Here is a 26,183-nt window from a genome sequence, read left to right as displayed (position 1 = left end):
TATTTTATTCTGAACAGTAAGAAAAAGTGGAATTAGGCCTTTAGTGAGGTTAGTTAAGAGTCATGAGGGAGAGAACTGATGTAGAAACAAAGGCAGTTTGGTGAAATGGAAGATTATGTATAAAAGTTGATTTGAAAATATTAAGAAAACTCTTTCAAATTGTTTCAATAATATTGAACATTATTGAACATTATTGTATGTAATACAAACATTCAGAGTGAAACAAAATCATAGGAAACAAAACCAAGCAGGAGAGGCAAGCCAAAATAATCGATTTTCACACTCTATCTTTTCATGAAATTTTCAATAAACATTAGGTTAACTTTGTCACATTACCACAAGACATTTGGATTGCAGTGAAATAATGTTGTTCACTGCTAGCTGTGCATTAAGTAGAAGTCATGGAGTTGAAAAATGTATTAATTAGCTTTGTCACTAGTGTTTTCCAGGCTTTGACAAACAGCTGCTGCAGGTCACTGCTATTCCCCTGTGTATAGCCCTGGTGTATGGTTTTCAACCTTTGTCCACAAGCCTGAAGGGTCTACTGCTTAAAAGGACCAAACAAGAAATGAGTTCATATATCCAGCAAACGATTTAATCAAATTTCTAGAGGGGAAAAATATGTGCGTGTGAGGGGGTTCCAACTCAAAGACTCCATATATGTTGGCATAATAAATTATCAAAAATAGGAAGAAGCTCAACAACAGAAATTATAATTGTGTGATGAGCTTTGCATTTGCCTTCCTGCAAAAAAACCCTAATAAATTTGCACGGCATAAGGAGCAGAGCCATGAGAAAGCAGATCCTGAATGTTCCAAAGATTTGTATTTTTTAATGGTGATCATTCCAAATATGTGTGATCTCTGGACGCACAAAAACACTCTCTTGAATAACTCATAGGTTACTGCTGAAAACACTATAGCAGCTGGAGGTCAGTGTGAAACCCCAGTTCCCTGGATAAAGAGTTGTAAGCATTACAGCACGCCTTACCTTTCTATCAAGGGCAGCCCTGTGGGACTCTAGGGAATAAACTTACCCACTCACTCCCAGAAATTTCAGTACTGCAAGCCCCAACTCCGCAGTGGTACTTACCTCTTTCCCTCCAGGACAGCCACAATAACCAGGGCAGATCTCACAAAGGAAGAACAACATGAACAAGAGCAAAATTTACATGATTGCACTGAAAGGGCACAATTACAGTGAAGTATCTTTTTGTGTGGAGGGCATCATACAGAAATTAAACAAGAACTACCAAGGGCATGCTAAACATTCAAATCTATTCTAACTTTCCTCTAATTATAATCCATATTTTTACATATTTCAATATTTTAGCATGTACAAAGAGAATGCGTCTGTATATTTACTTCTCAGGAGAAGGCAATGTACCCTGCTTCACTTTAACGTTGTTGGCTGACCTGGAATTTAGCAGCCCTTTGGCAACACTGCCAACTTCTTCCTCGTGCTTATAGATTTTGGTGCAATAGCTTAGGAGAGGAGGAGCAAAGAGATGCATAAACAGGGAGCAGGTATATGCATGCCTCTCAAGTGCACAGCTAGGTAAAACCTACGCAATCCTCGCACATTCTTTACGCTTTCATAGGATCATAGAATCACAGAGTGGTTTGGGTTAGAAGGGACCTTAAAGGTCACCCAGTTCCAACCCCAATGCCATGGACAGGGACACCTTCCACTCAGGTTGCTCATAGTCTCATCCAGCCTGGCCTCAAATACCTCCAGAGATGGGACACCTACAACTTGAAGATCCTGGACAATGTTCTCTTTATTGTGTGCACACATTCATCATGATACAGAGGCTAAAGGGGGGCTGTTTTCAAGCAGAACCACAAAGTTATTGTTCCCAATGGGGTATTTTAGGATGATGATGATCAGCTGAACTTACAGCTTCTGCGCCAATGCCAGGCTCTGCCAAGAAAGTCACAAAACTACTCTGAACTAAGACATTGTGGCTATGAGAAATAAGCCCCACAGTGTTACACAGAGCATTTTGAAATTTCAGATGATGAGAAACCCTTCTGTGACTGCACATTTTCCTCTGAGTGATAGAAATGTCTAAGTTTAAATTTCAGCTGCCATTTCTATTATCAAAGCTTACACTGGCAGCAGCCGTCTTCCTAAAAGCTACCAATTTGTGGCACTGTCATTGAGAGGGTTTCGTAGGAGCAAAACCACCTGATAGCTTCTAAATCTCCTTTGATTACTGTGATGCAAGTGAGATGCTCTGCCAGCTCAGAGAGGCAGGAAATATACGCCTGTAGCCCACACATATGGTGAAAGGATTGGAAAATAAAAATGAACAATAAAAGTCAGCACAGGTGCAATTACCTGGCAGAAGAGGTGTGAGACTAAAAAAGGACAGTCTTGGAATTCATTAATTCATCTTTATTGTGTGATACATGTTTTGATACTGCTCACTGCCACATTCCCGCTTAGCACTTTAGCTAACACCCTTCTTTGCCCTGCTCATAGTGCTGGGCAAGTCTCTCCCTGTTAGTCCACAAGATTTTTCTGGATTTGGTGAGAAGTTTAACCTTATGATGAGAACAAGAATAGGTGCAACAAAGATATCATCCATCCAGTCATACTTTGGACATGGTGTCCAAATGACCTTCTGTTATCTTAAAGTTGTCTTCCATTTTCCCTCTGTCTTTTTGTTATACAATTCTAAATATGGGTAGCCCTCCCAGGAAGAAAGTTCCCAAAAGCTCAGCAGCAACCACAGCAATATGCTGGTTGCATCTCCTCAGGGTTCTTCTGGGTTGTCATTTTGGCTTCCTAGATCATTAAAATGTTGAAATTTTTTTTCTTAAAACTCCATAGAGTGTCTTGTAATTGCTTATAAAGTCCCTCTTTTCATATGGGACATCAACTTTCGTTCTCCTGAAGGAGTGAAGAACAGATTATGAGGACAGTAAGGCGATGGGACAGTTCAGTGCTCACAGTCCAGTCCACCTCACACAGGGGAGCCTACCAGAACTTACCTGCAGTTTAATTACACTGAAAGTTTCAGATATTAGAGGGACTTACACCATTTACATTAGAAATCTAAGTCCAAACTTAAATCTTCAAAACTCAAAATCTTCAAAACTTCAAAACTATAATAGTGCTTAACCTTCAAGGTGCCCACAGCTATAGATCAGAACAGTGTGTGCCTTTCACACATGACATCACTTTGTGGTTTAGAGGAATCCTGTGGTTAATGGATTAAAAGGAGGTTCCAGATGAGTAATGCTGGGTGTCCTGTATCAGTCCCCAAATTATGGTTCCTGCACTCACACTATTGGATTCTGCCTTGTTTCCTTTACCCCAGACCTCAATGACGTCTGGGTCTTTCTGCATTCTACCTGGATCTTTTTCTGCATTGACAAGTTCCTACAGTCAGCAAATTTAATTAGTACAGCCTAAGAAAATAGCTCTATATTTTCCTGTTTTTTTGAGGCAGCCCAACAGAGTTGCTATTAATTTCTCCCTTTTCTTAAATTTAGACATGTACTGTCTTAGTCAAACTACTGCCCTCAACTTGATCTGACTATAGCATGCCACTGCGAAGAAAATCCACACTGTGGTGGCTAGTGGCTCGTAGCTACACCTCAAATTCACCCCCTCTGCAGTGACAAAGCCAGGCAAGGATGCTGCTTTCCGCAGAGGTAACACCTTTGTGTTTTCACATGCAGCGCAGTGCCGAGCCAGCAGCACTTGCCTGCTTGTCTTCAGAAAATGCCATTATTGATTTGTTCCGACGGAGTGGCTAATTGGGTCATATGGAAAGTGCTGGCTGCCTGCTGCCGGGACAGAACGCTTTGCAGCTTCTTACCCCTTCCTCAACACCAGGCACACATGCTGCAGGAATGCTGCCTTTCCACGCACGGCAACCAGGTCCCAACTGCCACCGTGGCTGATTTGTGCCATCCCGAGACTGCAAAGCCAGTGGAGAGCTGGCCCATCCTCTTGCCCGAGGCTTACCCTTGGCTGTAGAAATCCTTAAATAGCAGAGAGCCATTGCTGTGCCTGCTAGGGTTCACTTTCCTGTGACCTGGCACAAAATTTCGCCTGCAGGAAAGGGGCAGTGTCTTTTTCATTGCCTCTCAGGGTTTCCCGGTTTTCCAGCTGCACTTCTCCATGCTCTTCCCTAGACCCTCCAAGGCATAGCAGCACCTCTGCTGTGTTTTTTCAAGAGGTTTGGGTCTGCGCAGAGGACCCAAGGGGGTGTAAGTTGCGTGGGTTTAGCACAATGAATTAGTATTCTTTTCTCCAGATCACACCTTGCTTTTTCAATCATATTCATATTTTTTTCTTGACTGGAAGTGCTCTCTTTATGTAAACCTTGCCTGAGCTCCACCAAATTAATTTCCCAGGAAAACCAGGTTTCCAGAGTTTAGATGAGCCACTGTACGTGCCAACGATGGAGCCGGATGCCACCACAGTCTCTATTCAATGGTACAGTTTCGTTATTGCCCTGAACTGGATCAAAACCCCAAGTTTTTATTCTTGTCTTCCCTATATTTATTTCAGAATTACTGACACTTTTTTTTTTTTTATTTGACAAGATGAAACTGTTTCTGATGGCTTTTTTTCAAATGTTTCTACCAGAAAAATATTCATAATATTGAGGTCAGAGAGGACCATTAGGATCATCACACTTTAGCTTTCTCACAACACTGAGTTAAAAACTTCAACCACTGATTTCTGCACAGAGCTTGTAAGTTTATTTTAGCTATGATACATCATTTGCAAGACACAGAAAGGAATGGAATGTCTCAGGTAACAGGGAGTTCACCATCTGCATCTGGACCCACATCTGTTTCCTTTGTATACAGTGGAAATTTTACTGTACAATTTCTGTACATTACAGACCTGCCCCTAAACCTGAAGTGATTCTGTTAAAGTCAATAGATTTATTCCAGGTTGACATAAGTGTAGCTGAAATTATTGAAAATTGCCATAAAAATGCCAGTGCATAAAGATTTTGATATAAAATTGTTTGTGACAATGTCTCATGCTCCTAATAACTCTAAGATCTATAAATCAGAGATAACTTGAAGTCATGTGTTTATTTGACAGGGTACATTAATTTCAGCCTTTTACTGCAGGAAATATACTTTATTGGCAGGAACTGTAATGCCCTTTCGAAGAGTATTTATATTCTGTCTGTTTTCAGTTCCAGTCTGTGGGACACATTCTCTTTTAGTGCAACTGGATGAAATACCTTTGATTTCTATTGGTGAATCTCCAGTTCTTACTGGCAGGAGAGTGAGCACATGTCTATATATGTGTGCAGTATACAATAAATCTTACAGCATTCTTCTTGTCAGCTTTATTTGGGCAAATATTTTTCTGATCATTGAGTAAGAAAGCAGAGCTTTATCATTATTAGTATGCACATAGTGTAATTGTATTTCTCCCATTTGCATGTTTTCCTTTGCATTTCTTGAGAACTACATAGATTTGCTAATTATTTTTAGAAATAAAGTAGAATATTTCTGCTTTTATTGTCTTCAGAAGAATAGCAAGAAGGCTGTTAGAAAAAGAAAAAGGACTGTAAATCACAGCAGCACGTATGACTTAAAGCACCTATGTCTGCATCTTTGCTTTTACATATAGAAAGACATTTGTGTTTATTTTGTTTCAGTGCGATGGGGCAAAAGGAGAAGACTCTGTGTCAGATCTCTGCTGACGTGATTGGAACAGTCACGTTGTGAACAAAGGTTTTAGGATGCTTATTCAGTACGCGGTGGCAGGAAAATATATTTGTCCACGGCATAATGCCTAAGGTGCAGAAAACACAGGGAGCTGATGGAGGAGAGAAAGAGGGGGAGGAAAAGAAAAAAAAAAAGCCTGGCATTGAAAGAGCCAATATCAGGCATAGCAGTCTTGACAACACGCATTTGGACAAGTGCCCAGACCTTGGTCTACGCGTCAGTCACCGCTTACTGGGTGCCATTTCCCAGTATCTGTATCCCTCCCTCGAGCAAAACACTGCCCAGAAATGAGCATTTCTCACTGTTTCTCCCTTTGGTAAAGAAAATGCCAACATTTAACATTTTGGACAAAATGAACAGCAGCCAGTTCCCCAGCAGCTCCCATGCCAAGTGAGACAGTGCATGTGTGTGTGTCAGGGGGTTTAAATTACTCCCGTTGATTATGATCCAAAATAACAAAAGTTAAAATAATGATTATTTTCTTGCTATTGCCCATAATAGTATGTGAGTTCTTTAGTGATCAAAATATTAATGCCTTATTTGAGTGAAAGGTGGCAGGTTATTTCAAGCACTTTCACTCGCTGCACTTTGAAACAAACTTCCAAAATTTAAACTTCCATCAAAGGAGACCATTAGTTTGAGTTCTTCATATTATACCTTGGAGAGATCCCAATTACCAAAAGAAACATAAAGTAGAGAGTGATTAAACTTCAAAATGCAATTTAGCAGAAGGTATTAGCTTGAACTCTGAACAATGAACACTTACGAAACTCTTTCACTGCCTATTTAAGCCTATTGAATTGATAACAGGCTAAATTAACTTTGGCAGTCTGTCTTTTTGCCAAGTTCACCACTTAGATTAATTTTAAGAGTCAAACCTTGGAATAATGAATCTATGTTTTATTATGGGCAGCACATTGCCCAGTGTGGGAGAAGATCTTAGGCCAGCAAGGTGGAAAGCTTTACAAATATCATGCCTTGCTCCTTCATGTCTAGAGTTCAAATGTTCTAGATTAATCCAAGAAAGAGCACTAGTGAACTGTTGTTTCCCTCCTTGAGGGATGACGTTTGGCAAAGCATTCAGTGCTCGTGCAGAGACCAGCAGTTAGTTGTGGTGATGATGTTTGCCTGGCGAAGTTTTAGTTCCCCTTTATTCAAAATGAAAGAAAATAGCAGGGCAGGCTGGTTCCAGGGGAGTTTTTGCTGTTAACAGCCTCTGCTGAGCAGCTGTGGTTTCTGGCCAGCCTTAGCCTTCACCATTCTGAATTATCAGGGCCAGATCCTGGTATTTTTATCCAGCTAAGTACTCACAGGTGCAATATTTTTGAGAACAAGTACTGCGCTTTGCTTCCAAATAACCTGTAATTTTTAGGGGAAAAATGTGTTTCTGAGGTTCAACAGGAGGACAAGTTCTGTGTTTAGCTACATAGGTGTGAGTTTCAACTACAGTGGCATTAACCCTGACAGACGACAGCTCAATTGCAAACTTCCTTGGGACCTGTGGCCTCCCAAGTAGAGGGGAATAATTTAATCTACTGGTACATTCACCAGGAGCTGGGCAGCAGGCTTGTGCTGTTGCTGAACTCAGAGGCTATTGTGTTTAACCTGTTTTGCCCACGCTGCTCTTCTGCATGCATGTGCTAAGGATCTGGGTTTTAATAAATGGGATCCTTATGAAGACTGGGTCATCAAGAAAAAAGAAAAAAAATCCAGATGGATTCACATGGCAAATAGGAAAAGAACCTTCTAATTCTGCGGGTTTACTACCCTCTTTGCATCAGATTGTTTCTAGCTTTAGCAGAAATTAATGGCAAGAGGAAAAAACTGGGAGGGGTAGATGAGAGATGAAAAACAGAACAAAAGTCAGTCTACTAAGCTTCCCAGACATCTGGTTATTTCTGCAGAAGTGGTATGATGGACCAGGTGGCATAGGATGGAGAATGGGGGTGACCAGTCTCAAAGAATCAAGTTTAGACTTTCCCTCTCCTATTTTTATACCCTCTCTGAGGAATTTGCTGCTCTTAAATTATGTAAATGTGTTGCAAACTTAACGTAGGACTTCACACAGTTTACATCAGTATTGCAAAACCCATAGTGTGCTAATAATATGCAGTTGTAAAGGAACATAGTGTAGCATGAGTCCTCTTTGTGTCTTAGCACTGTGATGTGGTATCACTCCAGGTTTTCCTCTGATTTCTCATTAAACACAGTAGCATCAACCCTGCATTACAGAAGCAATTCTTCAAACTAGGTTAGAGAGAGTCTTAAATGTGCACACATAAAATCAACAGCTGCACACCAACCCTCTTTGATTCCTAGCCAAATAAGTGATATTAATCTTTCCCTTCTTGTATTAAGGAAGCAGGGGGGTTTCCTGATGTAGTTGGTGATTTTTTTTCTCATGCTAAACATGCAGAAAAATAAATCCACTGAATTCATTGGTGCTCCAAGGATTTATATTTATTTGTGAAAGAGGAGAACCAAAATCATAAATTATCTGTTCTGTTAACCCACAATTCCTTTCCCTGGTTCATGATTCTTTATTTCTCTCCCATTTTAGCTCAGATTTTTCAAAGATTTTCAGAAAGACTGAATTCAGCAGATCTGAGAGTTGTCAGCCCAACAGCTCTGCAGACTGTAATCTCCCATTTACTTTACACGCAAAACAGGTGCCACCCAGGCAGTAGCGTAAGCTCGCCGTATTTCAGCAGCATTGCCATCTGCTTGCTTCTCCACTTATGTAGAGGTAGGATATAAACAGTTTGGTTTTCATGATCGTCTACTTCTTGGCTGCTTTGCAGAGGAAGGGTGCCAGTTACTAGACGCAAAATGTTGCCGAGAAAGGATGCCAATTGCTACCAGGCATGGTAACTTTATGAAATCCATAGCTGTCTGCAAGGAGGAACACAAACATCAACAATTATTTCACAGAGTAAACAGTCCTCATAACTATCTGTGTCACACTGCTGAACTGGGATTACCATACATTAAAAGTGCCTCAAACTCCTGTTATGATATCCAAAAAAGTGGCTATAGCAAACCTTGCAGGTTAAAATATGTTGTTGGCTGCTAACAGACTAATTGCTGCTCTGTCAAGCAGCATTTCTCGAGGAGACTGAATTTCAGTGTCAGTCAGTTATGAATGGCTAAAGCAGAGATGCTTGTGGTGTTAGCATCTTTGGAGGCTACTGATGGCTCCTCTGATGAACAGTGTCCTTTGACAAGGTAGAGTCACACCTTTATGGTCAAGTGTGTACAGACTTGTATGTTGGGGGAAGAGGACAAGCTTCTACTGCTCCAAGTCTGCACCTGAAAGTGTCCTGACCAGCTTATTCCTGGAAAGTGACCACAGAATGTGGACATCCCTAAAATCCCACTAATGTGTCAAAATCGGTCTTCAATGAGACAGAGGGACACATGAGTCTGGTGAAGAGCAAAAAAGATAAATGGGATTGAATCTTTCCATTGCACTGTGCACTAAGTAAAGGGCAGTTTGCATTTGCACTGTCTCAACAGAGATACTCTGTCCACAAAATAACCTCAATTAACTTTATCCCGCCACATCCTTCATCCTTGCTTGCTGGTTCTGCAGTGACAGTTGCAAGTTACGAGGGCTGCAGAGCCAGTTCTCATTTATTGCCTCCCCACCTTCTTGGGAGAGGAAGCTTCCTCCTGTCGAGGGCTTTGCACATCAGATTTCCCACAATAGCCATGGCCAGAGAATCAAGGAACAAATGTTATAAGACAGGGTCATGATCTAGCGAGTGAGTGAAGCACCAGGAGAACCCATTTCAGCTATCACCATTCAAAAGACAGGTCCTGGGATCCTCTTTCTAAATTTGTTTGCACAGGATGGAAAAAAATATATTTCCATGGAGAAGGAATAAAGTGAATCCATGCTGATGACAGGTATTTGTCTTGTTTTGCCAACAGCAAGTCCTCTTTCCAAAGGAGTGGCATTTGCACTAATCTCCATTTGAGCCTGAAACAATTAGCCGATCTATGCTTTTCAGAGGCAGAACGCAGTGTGGAGCCTTTGTATTTATTTGTGTCAGCAAACAAGTATGTGGGTCCGTGCACAAACACACTTGAGATGTCACCCAGATTATGCTCCGTTTTCATCTGGTTGCTGTTTTTCTGGTGCTACAACTGACCTGCAGCAAGCAAGGGGCAACACTGGGTCCATCCTCCTCCACGTGCTAAATACTGTTACGATGTTGGCACATCACTTCTTTTTAGGGCCCAGAGTAGATTAAAGATGAGCAAACACTTGGTTTATGGTCTAAAGGAGCTGAGGTGTGTCGCAGGCTCCCAACAGTCCATTTGCGCACACATTTTTTTTTGTATTGCTGAATGATTTTACTTTATAAATTATGAAAACAACTGAATCAATAAATATTAACATAATGTGTATTGCCTTGGCAACATGGCACTTGATACAAACATTAAAAACAAATTATATAAACCACCCATGGCAGAGAGCTTTACAGAAGATAAACCTGCTGCTGTTGCTGCCAGAAGAACAAATCATCTGGAATCAGACCAAAACCAAACAGTCCGAAGTTAAACAACATAAAACAAATGTACCTTTCCCCAGATGTATTTGTGCTGATCTTCACATGCTGTGTGCCGAAAATGAGACTATTGCATCCCGTAAGAGTGACTTACCAAGGTTGGCGTCAGTTGTTTACAAAAACTCCGTTGATTCCCTACCACTTCATTTGGGATCAATCTACAAAATTAAATCTTTTTGAACAGTCTTTGTCTCTTAGATATTTTTTCCACTTTATAAATTTGCAGGACATATCTGAAAACATGTAGTGATGAACTAAATCATTGTCCTAACATACATATATGTTATCTCAATGGATAATTTGCTAGGATATATTTAATCAGTTTTTATTAATGTTAAATTATCAGATACTTGGTACAAGTGTGATTTCTGGGAAGTAGTTGGGTTCATGTTTCCTGGAATTTAGTCTCTAGGAAAGTATTGCTAAGTCTTGGTACCACACAGAGTGGTTCATAAATAGAGAATTGGTGTAAATTTGGCATTTGACTCTAGCTTAGTGCAATGATTTGCTTAACAACCTGAATATTGGTCAGATCAGTTGAGTTACACAGTCTATTCTCGTACACTGTGTGTATTCTAATGAACCTGAGTGCATAACCTTTCTGCATAAATGAACTTGAGATGTCACCTCAGATTGCATTGCACTTTTAACATGAAACAATTGTTTCTGTTGTTTCAGTGCTATAACCAATACCATGCCATTAAGATTACTTGGTACTAAGTTGTATGCACATTGCATTAAAAAAAAAACAACTTTTAATGGCTGAGGGCCTTATTTGTGCATCCTGTGACTTCCATGTTAGCTTCTCCCTTGAGTATAACACTATTTCCAAAGATGCGCCTTGAAGAGTGTTACTTTTTGACAGGAGATGGAACTCTAGCTGGATGGTTATGGAGCAGTCTCTGGCCTGTGAAGATCGGCTCTAAACTGTGCCTAGAAATTATATGCAATACATCCTTATGCAGAGGGTTCGGGCTTGGACATGCGTAATTTAATTTATTGAAGTTAGAATATATATTAGACCACATGCCCTCTGAAGCAGGAAACAAGTAATTTGATTTTAAATTAATTTGCTAGAAACACAGAACGACATTTGAAAGGACTAGTACAAACCTGACAGTCTAAAAGTATTTATATGGAGAGCAATTTGCTTAAACAACAACTTCCTTTGTGTCATCTGTTCTTTCTGATAGTTATATTTGGAATAAAGTGTTTTTCTGCTCCTGGTACCTCTTGAAGGACTTCCTGTGGTGATGTGGCTTTAGAACTGAGGCAGGTAGGCTGCAGCTCCCTGGGGAAGGGAAACTCGCTTAATACATGAATAACATCGAATGCCAGTCAAGCCAAGGGGAAAAAAAAGGTGGACAAGGGAAAGATAAATAGGTTTAAATCATTACTGTTGAAATCCTGTTATGCTTGTAATTTTTTTCTCAGCATGAAAGTCCTTCTGGAAGCAATTTAGCGCAACCCTTTGAAATCAGCTAGAGTTTTATTAATATTTTAGTAGCAGCATTAGTAATGGCATGAACGATGGTGGTACTGTGATGAGCTATGGAGTTTTCAGAGAAAACTCTGTCTTGGGTGAATCAATAAAGCCACACTGATTTATACCAGCAGACAACCCGAGCCTCCAGATGTAGAGACCAACCCTGCAAACATACCTTCCTCTGCCATTAGTCCTGGGAGTACTTCTAGAGAGCTGAACAGCAATAATCATCACCTCAGGAAGAAGTGTCTGGATTTAATGGCACCATTTCTACTAGCAAGCGCTGGGTCTGGTCAGATGTGTTTGCAGAAGAAAATGTTATTGCTCTGATTCCAGTCTGTCGTTTTTTAGTGAAGTGCTTAAAGATGTGTTCTCCTTTCAGCCTGTGGTGAAGTCCTGTTGGCAATGGTGGATGCAAAGTAGTCTTAAGTGTTTTAATGAGTAGGAGCTGCATACATTTGCATGTTTACCTGCAGTTTTTCCATATCTTTTATATACCTTTTATCTCTTCCTGCGAACTTTGCATTTTCCTCCCCCTCAATCTGTATCTTGTCTTCTCTGAGTGCAGTTTTGCAATTTTTTCCACACTGTTTCAAGACTTGTGGCACAGTGTTGAGTATTGCACGTGTGCCTTTCTCCAGTTGCAACACTGAGTTTTGCCACCTGATTGTGTAACTCCAGAGTACACCCCCTGGTTATTCAACTGAACTTCAACCACCTTTCTGCGTGCCTTGGGTCACTGGAGGAAACTTGCGTCCCAAAACCATATTTGAAATGGACATTGCAAGGGTATATCTTTCTGCCCCAGCAATAACAGATCAAAAAATGTTGGCTTATTGTATTTCCATTTTCTACAGCCGGATATCTTGACATATCTAGTTGCTAAAGCTCAAATCTTATAGCATAAGCTTGTGTTATCTTTTTCCTTGCCATTTTCCTTAAGATATTGTCCCTTGACGAGTATAGTCCAGGCTATTTTCTCTTTTAGCTGGGGAGTTCTCCGTAAGAAATAAGCATGCTATCAAAGAAAAAGAAAATAAACCCATCTAGGATTATTTCCAGCAGGAAAAACAGCTGCAGCTGAGGGGGCAGCGATGCCAAAGCCCAGGCGTCCGGAGTCAGAGCTCTGAGATTTGTGAAGAGTTAAGTGAGTTGCACGTGGATAAGCAGTTGAAGGCTGAGCCACCACCTCCAGTAGGGCAAAAAGAGGTAACAGAAACAACTTTCCTACCTGATACTGCATGTAATTCATTGCACCAGCTCCATAGTGCATGTCACCAATTTTTGTGGGGTTTGTGGCTTGTAAAAATACATGTTCGTCAAGTGATAGGAAAGCAATAGTATACAGCAAGTATTATGGTCTCTGTAAAGAAGAGAGAGGATTTTGCTGGTATAAAAATAATTGGAAAGTATTGAAAATGTGCATTAGAGATTAAGATGGGGTTCTAAGAGGCTTTGAAAAAAACATTAAAATGTCTATAATGCTACTGTCTTATTTTAGGAACAATTATTTGTGTGTTTTCCCACTGAAAAGTGGCTCTAAGAATGGCATCTATTGGCTTGGCAGATTTATACCTTGAGTTCACTGGAGGGCATCTGTTATCTGTTGCAGATTACCATTACTTTTCCTGTTAGCACATAGACCCAAGAAAGGTGCAATGATTTAAGTAGCTGACATGATGGTTATAACTAAATAGTAAGCCTTGGTATTATTTAGCTGGTGTTGGCGAGAGTGCAGCTCACTCATTGTTTGTGGATGTGTACACCTGCACATTCTTTTTCAGTTTTTAGGATTATGTCATCCATATAAACATGAATATCAAATCTACATGTATTTGTAGTGATTCCAGGCTTTAAATTCCCTGTATGCTACTTGCTGACCTGGGGCTTTTTCCCATTCGGATTTAGCATATTATTGATATAACATTGCCTTTATTATTAAAGAGTAATAGATTCCTGTCTTAAAAAAATCAGAGACGGGGGATTTTGGGTGATGACCTGGGAGTTTGGGGAAATCCATAGCACCTTGAGATTTAAACTAGTTTTTAGGGACTGTATTAATGAAAGGGAAAGGATGACATAGTATCAACAAGCATCACACTTCTCCTAGTTCTGCTATAGAACTGCTGGAGAAATCTCATGGAGAGATCTTAACAGGATAACAGGAAACAGCCATCACAGAGCCAGAGCTCACCTTCTCCAGGCCTCTTGATTTGTATTGTCGTGTGCTGTGGAGTTTACTCAATTAAATGTAGACACCTGCATTAGGAGAAGGAGACTGAAATATCTCTGTCTTAGGAAAAAAAAAATATATGTATTTACCAAAGAAAATCAAAACTTCATAATAATGAGATGAAATTAGGAGGAATTAGACTATTTCAAGATTTCTTCTCTCAGGGGCTTAGGTATCCTTCGTGTTTAAATGTCTTGAGACCAATAAACCCTGTGATCCTAATATGGAGGCTGGAAAACTACATCTTTTTTTAGTGCTATGATGAAATGTCATAATAAACCAGGAGAATTCTAGCCCTGATATATTCAGCAACATCATGGTAAAGAAATAATCCCCATTTCCTCCCTCAAATTTCAAAGGGTCCAGAGACACAAATGTCACCTTTCTATAGTAGAGTATAATTGATTCTATTTGCAGCTGCTTAGAAAGAGGTGGAGGAATATGGCAATAATCCGGGGATGACTTAAAATCAGACGGAAGTTCACGTGAGGCTATGAATACCAACATGAAAGAGCAAAGCCCAAAGGATGCTATTTTTGAAGGCCAGATCTTGCATGGACATTGCATACTTACGGTCCTCCTATTCAGAAGTAATCTTAGAGCTGGCACACAAGGACATGCTAATCATCTTTCTGATGAATGTCCCAAGAACTTGTGACTACCCAAATAAAGCCAGCAACTGCAAGGAAGTAACTTAACAGATTTGGTATGCCCAAGAGACGGGGCTTTGAGTGATTCAGTCAATAACAGGAAGCATTGAATGTGTTCTGAATAAAAGACTGTTGATGTCAGTAAAGAATACATTACATGATTAAAAATTCATGATATATAAATCATCAGAAAGACACCATATAAATAAAATCATTGATGTCACAGGTGGATAAGACCTCAAAGAAAAAAGTGATTGATTTCTCTGCCAAAACACTACCCCATAAAATATTTTGTACAGCTTTGTGGAATCTACCTTTAAATCTATCAGGCAACTTGGATTTCTTTGTTTACCAAAGGGAACAATTCACATACTTAGAAAAATTCTCATGGCTGTGTGTATTGCCATAATAATCAACACTTTTGCATTTTTTTTTTCCTTTTTAAAGTACAATTTCATTCCTCTCTTTTACCAATTTTATCCATCATTCTCTTTTTATGAATTAATATCACTTAATTTAATAGACTGTTGTTTGCTTCCTTTTGTTTATATCTTAACCTCTAAAGTCACACGTCATTGTTCTATCATTACATTATTTCTTGTAAATGACTGTCACTGTGCCCTTTATCTGACTTTTTTTTTTGCCCCTTTATTTGTAACTCCTTCAGCTGTTCCTTTTTGGAGGTGTTTTGCCAAGAAGTAAGCACAATATTCCAAATAAAGCTTCCACAGAACTGTAAACAGGGACATCATTATCTAGACATGATGCTTTCACATGGGTTTTCTGCATTGTTATCTCCCTCTGCAGAATCACATCTAGTTTTTTAATACTACTCCAAGAGAAGTGGGGTTACAGCTTTCCAGGATTTCCATGGACCTTTTCCCTGAGATCTCTCATTTGTACTGTTTTGAGCCAAGTGTCATTTTGCTATGTTGTGTCCATGTTTCTCTTCTCTTTTCCTTTCTGCTTGCTTGGTTTCAATACTTTCTCCAATTGAATGTTATCAGCTAACATAAGGATTATATCAGCCAGTACCTCTTCTGTATTTTTAGGGACAATAATGCTGACACTAATCCTTATAGATCTGGAAGACAAAGTTTGTATTATATTTGGGTCCTTAGGATGACTTTTCTCTCTGCATCTGTGGGTGAATCCAAGCCAATTACAATTTATTTTAAAAGTAGACTTTTCTGTAATAGACATCCAGATGTTTTCTTAAGGTTTATATATCATATGTCAATTTGGTAGATTAAGACTGTGCTCTTCAGAGGTGAGAGAGAAAGAAAGGGAGATAAGAGAGTTAAGCCTTGAGCAAACACCAGATTTCAATGAGATTTCAGCATCTCACTACCAAAGGCTTTTTAAAAAAAACATTCAGGTCAATTTGCCACAATTACAGACACAGGAGGTGGGTGTGGAAGGCCTGTCCAGGTACTCAAAACAGCCACTCCACCCAGAAACACATTAAAAAGTACCCTCTGCAACATGAATTTATGCACTAGCCAGGGGTGTCTCAGAGGGGCTTCTGACACATGGTGTTGTTTCTGCCTAGCACACCTCCTCTACTCACTTATTCCAAGAAAGAGAGAGAATGTTCTGTAGTTATCCTTATTAGCATCTTTTGACCCCTTTGTACCCCGTTTGTGCACCGTACCCTTAGCAGATAGAACCACCTCACTGCCTTTACATCTTTATGTCATTTTACTCCAAGAACACACTCTCCTTTCCTTCTCTGTGTCTGTTTTAACTTTAATCACAAGCCACAGTGAGAGTTCAGTGATCTGTGATTCCCATGATTATTCCCTTTTCCTCCTTTCTAAGCTCAGTATTGTGTTTACTAATTGCTGCTCTCTTGGATTTTTTCCAGTTTTCCATGTGCATTCACTATTGATTGCTAATGGTGTGTTAACTTTGTGCATCCGAATCCTTTATGCCCTTCAATGTGCCTTATCTGGATCTGCTGATTTCCCCATGTTTCAGGCTTTCTAGATATTTCTTTGTTTACATTTCTAGTAATGTTCTAAGTGGCTTTCCTTCCTCTTTTTATTGATCCCCTTCTTAGGTTCCTCTAAAAAGAGTTTATTTTCCTAGGCAACTGAATTTTGATTAATTAGATCTCCCTCATCAGTTGTTATTATGTCTCTAGCTCTTTTCTTTCCATTACTGAGTTAATGAAACCCTAATCCCTTTAACCTTTCTGGCAAAGAACAACCTTTGCTTCTTTTCCTACAAGCTTTCCTAATCTTTCCCTCCTCTCTCATATATATGGTTCCTCCTTTTTCTAGTCCCAGTTTGGACCCTCAAACCTTTGTCTAGCACTTTCTGAATCCATGTTCTTCTTTGAAGGCTTTTCAGAGGAAATCCTGTCTGTTTTGCCCTGCATGTTCCCTATCTCCCTTTGACGCCAATGGATTCTAATATTTTCTGAAAACTCCTAATAAATAGCTCTCGAGATTTCTTGATTCTTTAAGATGTTGTCCTTGTAGTCTGTTATAATTGCACCTTATTGTGTTCTGTGAATTTCCTAACCTGTCTCTGCTAAATACAGCTCTCTCGTTGACAATGTTATCGAGCTGACATTGTTCTCACAATTTTCTTTGATTTCTGTCTATTGGTAAGAATTATATCCAACAAGGCTTCTTTTCTTAAAGGAACTCCTATTTTCTACATTCTACAGCTGTATATGATTTAGGACTATTTCAACGATCTGTGTTTTGACGTCTTCATAACAGAACAGATAATGACTAAATGCATTCCCTAATGAACAGTATCAGAAAGTTCTGACTATGCTAAAACTTCGTATGACATTTTTTCCACCATCATATACCATCGGCAGTCTGTAGAAAATGGGCTCTGTACAACGGCTGCATTCTGAATATGGATTTTTAGAAGCTTTATCCATGTCTTTGACCTGTGCTTTCTGTTCTGACTCTCTTTTTAAAAGGTCTCTTCCCGATTGTTTGCAGTCCTTTTGTGTAGAGCATTAAAAACCCTAGCCAAGATTATGACCTTCTGGATGCTGCAGCTAATTGCAAACAAGTAGCTTCCAACCCCACTTGCAAGCATTGCTGGAATGTTCAGTCTTGCCCATTTTAGCCCAGGTTCAGCATTTCTCTGAATTCAGCTATAAATTTTGCATTGACTGTGTATACTGGAAAACACAAGGCCCATTTTCACATTAATAATGAATACATAAAGCTGTACCTATTCTCTAACTCCATCACCATCATCCTCATGAAAATACTATTTTATGTGTACACGCCATCACTCATATAACTATCTCACAGGTTATTTAAAAGCATAGGTAAGTATTATGAGCCTCATTTTTTTAAATGGAGACAATAATATTGCAAGATAAAGGACAAAAATATTTCAGTAGGTACTCAGAGAACATAAGACAGTTAACAAATAACCCACCACCCCGGACAACTGCTTATAGATGTTTTGCATGGATATGACCCGTAGCAGATACCGGCTTTGCTGTTGCCCACTTCTGCAACATAGTGCTCTAAATACAGTCAGAAACAAATTGTCAGCATGACTAAGCAAATACCAGATCTTTCGCTTTAGTGGTCAAGATGGATAATCAAGTAAAATATAATTTTGGATGAACAATATAGAAATTATTTCTTTTGACTAGGAAAATAAAAGGGGGGGACACACACACAACTTTTTTCTTCTAAAGAAAAAGTTTTGGTCCTGTTAAAAGAAAGTTTAGAGCTGAAATGAAATTTTTATTTTATATTTGGATGATATATTTAATCATGTTTCTTATATCGTTTAATAGCAAATTCAGACAAAATTCCAACTATGACATAAGATTTTTATCAAGTTCTTTTGTGTATTTAACCCAATATCTTGCATACCATCTAAAACAGTTTTTTAAAATATTATATTCCCCAGAAATTTTTACCGAGATCTACTTCACAGTTCCTGCTCTAAATAGATAAGACTACCAGTGCGTCAAATGGCTAAATATTCTTGTCCCCATTTTGCATTGGAGGATTTGAGAAACACTGAGTTTAAACAACACACCTAAGATGGTGGTGTCAAATAATTCAGGCAAGCAATAGAGGTTCTGAAAAGCCATGTGTCCCTCCTTGTACATCACCTTGAGATCAGAATTGTATGACCAAAAGGCAAGGGGCCACATCTTGTGGTGGGAACAAGTGAGGCCCAGGGTGAGGCAGGTGGAAGAGCCCTCTCACACGTTTGTGATTGTAGTATTGTGTGACTGGGCTCTGGTGACAGAAGGACCTCTGCTTATTTTGGAGGAGATGCCATGGCAGCAGGGAGCAGAGCACGGTCCTGACTGACAAGGTGCGGTTTTCAGCCATCCGCTGTGGGTGAGGAGCCTCAGGAATGAGGCTCAAGAGAGAGGAACCCAACACAGGTCATCAAATTCATCCTTCAGCATTTCGGGAGCCAGGTCCCACTTGTAGTCCTTCCCATCTGAAAGTATGAACCTTCAGGATGTATGAGCATTAAAAACATGAATGGTTCCATCATTCTAGTCTTCCACCAACCATTAGTAGTCAATGGCTGTTCACCATCTTCCTACAGTTTGCTTCTCTTTTGTAAAAAACTAAGTTTTACATGTTAATTTTTTGTTGTTGCTCCTGTTGATGGATCAACTGTTAGCTCACTGCAGCACAGGCAGAGCTGCCACTTGAGGAGTGGGCAGCATGTGAAGTGCATGGCAATGTCTCTGTTGTGGTCGTTTTAGTTGGGACATTGGTTAGTGGAATAAAAACTCGGTTACTTCCTTCAGGGCAATTGATCAATTTGTTTTCCTCATCTTTGCTCTTGTGACAACAAGCTTGATGAAATCAGTCTTTCCGAAGGCAGCACAGTGGATTTGACAAATCCTGCAGAACTGCTGGAGCAGATCCCTGAGTTTGCTGAGGAGCTGATGGAGCCTGAAGATTGCTTCCCCGAAGGTAAGGGCCTGCATATTTCACTGCAATGCTGAGGCGAGAAACCTCCTCTTCTCTCAGTGAACATCTCTCCACCTTGACACCACCTTGCTCTGGCTGGTTGCAGTAGCGTTTCACCAGGCGCACTTAATTTCTTAGATACTGTAATGCTCCAAGAACATGCTCAGAATCACATGTTAAAAATAGTCTTTGGACTTCCAAGGTGAGATAAACAAAAGCATGCTCTAAGGCTGTGCAGCTTCTAACATGCTTGACTGTTTTCAGCATGATCCATGCCATAGAGGGGGGGTTTAATATGTTGATTTTTCTAACTTGGTCAATGAAGATTTTTGCCTTCTGGTATGTGTACATCATCAGATTTGGTAGAGAACTAACCAGATCAGGATGTTTCTGTTGTTTGATTATTTTAGATGACAACAATTCACATTTACATAACTGCTTTCAATACCTGAATAAGCCAGCATTTTATTGTTTTTTAAGAACAATCAGCTCCAAAACACAGATTTAAACTCAGCTACATCACAAGATCTATTTTTAAGTCAATCCATAAGGTAAATAACATCCTAACTTATTTCTTCTCAGAGTAAGTTCTATTCCAAATATTATCTCCACCTGATTCCTCATTTTCCTTTAAATCTTTGTTAGGAAAAATAGAGTAAGCTGAATGTTAGTATATTCCCTTGAAAACCCAAGGATTATTATAAATAAAAACAGAGCTGCTCAGACAGGATCAGAGAGATGATTTGCTGGGTATGTGAATGCCCCTGAAGTCAGCAAAAATGTGCATCTCTATATGTGTGAGAAAGATGATTGAATGAGGTAAGGGAGCCCTGCAGGGCTTACAAATGTCCCTAGGATCTAAACATTTTTTTGGCAGCTCTGCTTAAAAGCAGTAACCAAAAATTAATGCAGTTGACGGAAGAAAGCATGGTACTGTGGTGTAACTATTCTGGACCTTACAATAACATTTAGAAGTTAGATCTTGTGTTTTCATTCTTTCACAAGATATTTCTTAATGACACTAGTGAACAACACTCTATGTTGTGACCCGCAACATGAAAAATCTTAGTATAAGTGCTTAAACAAGCCAGTGCTGTAAGTCTGGTGCTAGTCAGATGCCAGAGTCTGAAACTGTGGTTGGGCATCATCACTTTCTAGTTTTTAAAAGAAATAAAATGGACATTGCACAACTCATCACTTCATTCAGTGCACAGCCCTGATTCATCCCAAAGCAGTAGATTCTGTAATTTGCTCCATCTTACAATAACCAGAACTGCCCAAAACTCCATCGTGCAGGACCACGTCAATACCAACCCAATCTTGTTAGATCTTCTCCACTGCTTACAGTAGGATGCAGGGTAGCAGTGATGCTCTTCTAGACAACTAATTGGAAGCTTTAAGCCAGTTTTGAAGCCCATTTATCATGCTAGTAGCAGAGAAATGTGGAAAAGAAGGCATTGTGAACCCCAAACTTGCCCTGGATTACATCCACCCTGCTGGCTCCTGCTCCCTTCCCCCTCTGCATCCCCGCTCCTGTCTTTTTCTTTTTATTCCTCATCTCTCCTAATTCCTCACCAGTCCCTGTTCAACTCAGATGTTTTCCTTTTCTCTCAGGGTACAGCCAGCTGAGCCTTGAGTTCTGAACAGGAATTGAAAGAGAACCTGCTCCCAGCCCTTGGCCCAGTGCAGGGTGCCTGGGGGCAATTGGGATGCAGTTGCAGGCGATTTCATCCCTGGCTCATCTGCTCTGCTTTCCTGTGCAGCATATACCTGTGTAGAGTTTTCAGATGCTATTGTGTTAGGCTAAATGTGATCATATTCCTCATTTGGCAAAAATGCATAAACTTGACCTGTGAATGTTTGCTCATAAAATTTCTAGTCGGTGTCATAAACTGAAAGTCCAAAGGAGCCTCACTGCCATTACAGGAACATTTGTTTTTATTTATACAGGGAAACAAAATGTTTTCCTATTATTTTCTTCTGTTAAATACCTTCCAATATCTTTACCCAAGCTTACTTTTGCAATTAGACCTCGTGCAGTTATTGTTTTGAGCTAGTTAAAAAACAAGTAAGCAGACAAACAACAGCTGAGATATGACCAGGTTATAAAGTACTAAAACGGAATTATTGAAGGGCAAGCACTGGGCAAGTTTATCTGTTGTGGCCTTTACTGGCTTGTAATAAACAGATACAACAATATTTGGTATATTTAGGAGAATGATGAGGTAATACTTGTGAAAGGAGGATATTGGGCGAGACAAAAAGGAAGAGCAGGGAGAAGGGTTAAGTTCTTGCCTTGTTAGCTCACTATCTATCTAAATTCAAGTTATGACATTTCCAAATACACCCAGCACAGGTTGTGTCCTGAACAAATATGTTCCAGATTCAGTCTCCTTTTTCAGATAACAAAGGCAATGAAGATAATGCATGTTCTTGAAATAGTTGCTGCAAGTTTGCTGAGGTCACAGTTTTCCCGGAGTTGGGTGACCCAGATTAGCCATAGGTCATTTTTCTTGGGGAGACTTGTTAATTCATTATCATCTCAAAATAGCTTTGATTAGGGTCAATGGGGAATATTCTTGGGTCGGGAAATGTGAAGCCAAGGTAGGGTCACAGCTCTGGCAACTAGCAAGTATTGCTGGGAAAACTTGATAGAAATGGAGAGATCATTCTTCTTGACATTTGATGGGAAAGGCAATGCCAGCTATTTGGGTATTTTTTTCCTCCAGATGCCTTGCAACACTTCAGTCCTGTTACCTCCATTGGTATGTGTTCTCTGCATCAAAAATTGCTATCTGTTTGGACATTATCTTTGGTGTCTCACAGAAGGTCATCCAAAGAGAGCCCCCTGGCCCCAGCACGCTCCTCTCTCCCAGACCCTAATAGGAGAAAGTTTTCACCAAGCCCTCAAGCGTAATTCCCCAGACATAGCCCGCTGGCAAAGGTTTTGAAAGAGTATCATCAGATGGTTGTGCGAGAATGAGCTACCTCGCTCAACCCATGGTTGATCGCAACTCGTGACACTGAGAACACCCTCAACGCGTTTTTCATGTGACCATGTAGGAGCAATTTTTGCAGCTGGAAAATGCCATGCACTGCATTGAAGTTACATTGATTAATGGTGGGATCTGTGTCATGACCTCCCCGACCGCAGTTAGCGGTCGTTTAGAAATTAAAAACCGAAGAGGAGCTCAAACAGATCGTTAAACTGAACAAATCCAACTGAGCTACGGGGACTGCCACCAGATGATGTTTAAAAAAGAAATAAACCCAAACAAGCCCAACAAAATACGGTAATTGTCAGCCTTGGGAAACAATCACAGAGCAAACCCAAGTTTTAAAGTATCTATTTCCTCTAGCCGTAATATCTGTGATACAGAATTTTTCTTCTGTCAGGAAAGGCATCCCAGTATTTTGTTGTATACAGTTTTCAGATGTCAGAATACTCCCATCACATGTACCAAATTAAATTAATTCAGGTCAGATAGGATCTCTAGATTGCAACTCATCCACCCCCCCTACTCAAAGCAGGGCTGATATTAGTGGTGGGCCAGGTTGCCCACCGCCTTTGCTTCAAGGCATCACACCACTGTTTGTAGTGACCTCTGAAAGAATATGTTTTGAGAAGAGTAGCAGCAGAGAAACAAGAAATGTACCCTTGTAAAGCCCTTCGAAGAGTGAAAACACCTGGCAGACTGGCTTTGTCAGATGATTTCTTGGCAGCACCCAGTTGTAGTACATGAGAAAAGACTCAAATCTCTATGTGTCTGGGGTACCTAAGTGCTGGAGTGTGATAGCCTATCTCTCCTGTGTTAGCCTTAGAGTTGCACAGTATAAAAAACAATCTTATGTGCCAATGGGTTGGTGGAGCCTGAGGATGAGAAAGGGGGTAAATAAGGAGGATATGTAGAGATCTCCATGCATAGGGAGACAGCTGGGGTCTTACGAAGGGACTACAGCAAGACTTGCTTTCTTGCTCGAGCATACACAGCTAGCCAGACTGCTCGTTAGAAACCCATCTTGGCAGGTATATGTATCTTAACACCATGTTATGAATAACTGCCTTCTTGGGTTTATGCTGAGGAAGCTACATTTTCTTTGTGTCAAACCAAGCAATGCTATAACCAGCCTTCAAAGCTAAGCAAAATATTGTCTTGTTCTGAAAATGAATTGTTCAAATAATTGGGAAATCCTGTGTAGAAGTGCTAACAATATTACTGCATTTTGAACAAAAAATACCAGTCTTACTCTGCCACAGTATAGAAGAAATGCATTAGTCTTCCTGGTTTATTGAAGAGAATTGGCCTCCCAATCCATCCAAACTAAAGCTAATAATTTCACGTAAATTTAATTATATATTGGTGTGAACAAACAGTGGATTTGTAAACACTTCACTAATAAGCCTGAAATCAATAGGCTTGACTGTCATGCATGCAGGAGGAAGTTTTTGCAGTACAGCTCCCACATTTACAAAGAAATTTTTTTTTCCCAAAGTACCACGTTAATGCAATCAAGTCTAACAGCTCCGTGATTATAATGCACCAGGCTAGAAAGTGTGGAAGTGGAACCTAAGGAATATTTGCACAAAATGCATTGTAAATTAAATTTCTCTTGCTTCTTTATTTTTTAAAAAAACTTTTTTTTTGATAACTTTTTTATTATTGTGGCAGATGCTTGAGTAGGAGCCTTCTCTGTCACACCTGCAGTGGAGACTGTGGTTTAGGACAAAATTTAATCTGCATTTCACAAATGTGCTATACGACAGCCCAGTCACTGAAGGGAACAATTCCTTTGTTATGAAAAACAAACAGAAAGTAAATTATATCATGGTATGCTGATATATTTGGAAAGTTTTCTTGGTAAACAGGTCTCTGTTTCATGAGAAATGGTATGTAATATTAAAATGTGGATTGAAAGCAGACAAACAGACATCGTTCTTAAACAAGTTGAGCACCGATGAAGCTCAGTAAAGCTTCACTGATTTACCGGCAAATAGCTCAATGCTTTGGGGATCATTTTCTGCTTTTCTGTGTTTCTGTTGAACAGTCACTGACTACCCAAAAAGCCATGATGGAAATGAGTCAGTTTTCTCTCAAAAAAAGTATTTAGCCTAATATGAAATACAGTGACAAAACTAGGTCCTGACTAAATCACAAGGTGGTCAGCTTCTTCTGCACATCCTGTTCCCTACTAGCACTGATTTCAGGGGGATAGCACAAATCTATTAGGGAAGGCAGTATGAGTAATGCTGCTATAAGAAATGCCAAAGGGTTTATTCCTGCCTTGACACTTGCTGTGCTAAAAGGTGTTAATGAATAGTCTCCTTCATGTGGATAAAGAAAGCTTCAAAAGAAGAAACTGGGCTCTGCTGACCACCTGCCATGTTATAGAAGCCAGCTGTAGTTATGATTGTTCAGACCCTCACCAGGTCATGCCTTAGGCACATTGGAATGATTTTAATATTTTGATTTCACAGAAATAGGGGGAAAAAAAACATCCTATTAGAATGCTGACCAAGGTCAAGTAAACTTTTTTCATTGGGTTATGTGAAGCTTCTAATTCAGCATTTAGGCTTGGGTTAAAATCATCAGAAAAACAGGCTACTGGCATTATGAGTCCAGAAAAGCAAAGCCATGAAATAACAGTCAGTGAGGAATACTGGAAAATTTGAAATGGAAATAAAACTTTACTAATTCATTAAAAGTCCTGTTTATGGTCAGCTTTCTTTTTTTTATTTTCTTTCCACCTTCTTTCTTTTCTGTTTGATTTATGAATAGCTTAAAATAGCATTTCATCTGAATTGCAGCCAGCATGATTATTCATGGAAGTGCTACCTGACATTAGTAATTGTATCAGAATCAGGTCTAAACATTTCTGAATTGAGCCCAATCAGACGCATGGGATTTAATAGTGCTATGAGTTTTGGCTGACTCATCTGAGAAGCTATTTTGGTTTTTTGAAGGTATTACTGTCAGGAACTAGGACTTTTTTTTTTTTTTTCTGATCGGAATTGCATGAAAGCCATCAAAGAGCATAAAAAAAGATTAGTGATTCTAGTTGCCTTTCTGTCTTTAAAAATACCTCCCTGTACCTGTAGATTATCAGATGGAAGCTGACTGAGTCAGCAATAGCCTGTTTTATCACCATTTGGTAAGTATTTTCCATCACCAATGAAGTGACTTTTGATCTCACGGTACCATGCTCATTAGCATTTAATTTGAAGGTGATCCCGTAATTTTAGCCAGGTAATCACGTAGGCTCTCTGTGTAGTGGAATGGCAGAGACAGTCTCCTGGGAATGATTCATTTAACGGTCTTACAGTGGGGAAAACCTCTTCCTGGAAGATCCTAACCTTTTCCAGCAGTATTTACAGAACGTTTCAACTCTGTAAGAGCATGACAGATCATGTCACACCTGTTACTAGATGAGCCTAGGCTTTCATCTAAGAGACTAAAAAGCCAAGTATCCATCTAGGAAGTAACTTAAGAGAAAAGGGAGGAGAGTGTCTGGACAAAAAAAGCTGTTCTTTTTCCAGATTTGAATTGAGGCTCATGGAAAGTTCATTCTGCTAGAAACAGTGCTTACT

At 39.7% G+C, this 26,183-nt stretch overlaps 1 protein-coding gene across 5 annotated transcripts in view; it reads left to right on the top strand.

Moving 5' to 3' along the window:
• Positions 1–26,183, top strand: part of SCN5A (sodium voltage-gated channel alpha subunit 5) — a 221,594-nt gene that overhangs the window by 149,247 nt on the left and 46,164 nt on the right. For 2 of the 5 annotated variants that reach the window (XM_054058156.1, XM_054058160.1), the window contains 2 exons: positions 12,828–12,986; positions 19,480–19,600. In XM_054058156.1, the coding sequence (XP_053914131.1) occupies positions 12,828–12,986; positions 19,480–19,600 (280 nt within the window). The remainder of the gene's footprint in view (positions 1–12,827; positions 12,987–19,479; positions 19,601–26,183) is intronic. The other 3 variants (XM_054058158.1, XM_054058157.1, XM_054058159.1) reach the window with 3 other exon arrangements.

The sequence above is a fragment of the Cuculus canorus genome, chromosome 2, assembly GCF_017976375.1.
Source record: "Cuculus canorus isolate bCucCan1 chromosome 2, bCucCan1.pri, whole genome shotgun sequence".
Taxonomy (NCBI): Eukaryota; Metazoa; Chordata; class Aves; order Cuculiformes; family Cuculidae; genus Cuculus; species Cuculus canorus.
This window is presented reverse-complemented; position numbering and strand designations above follow the sequence as displayed.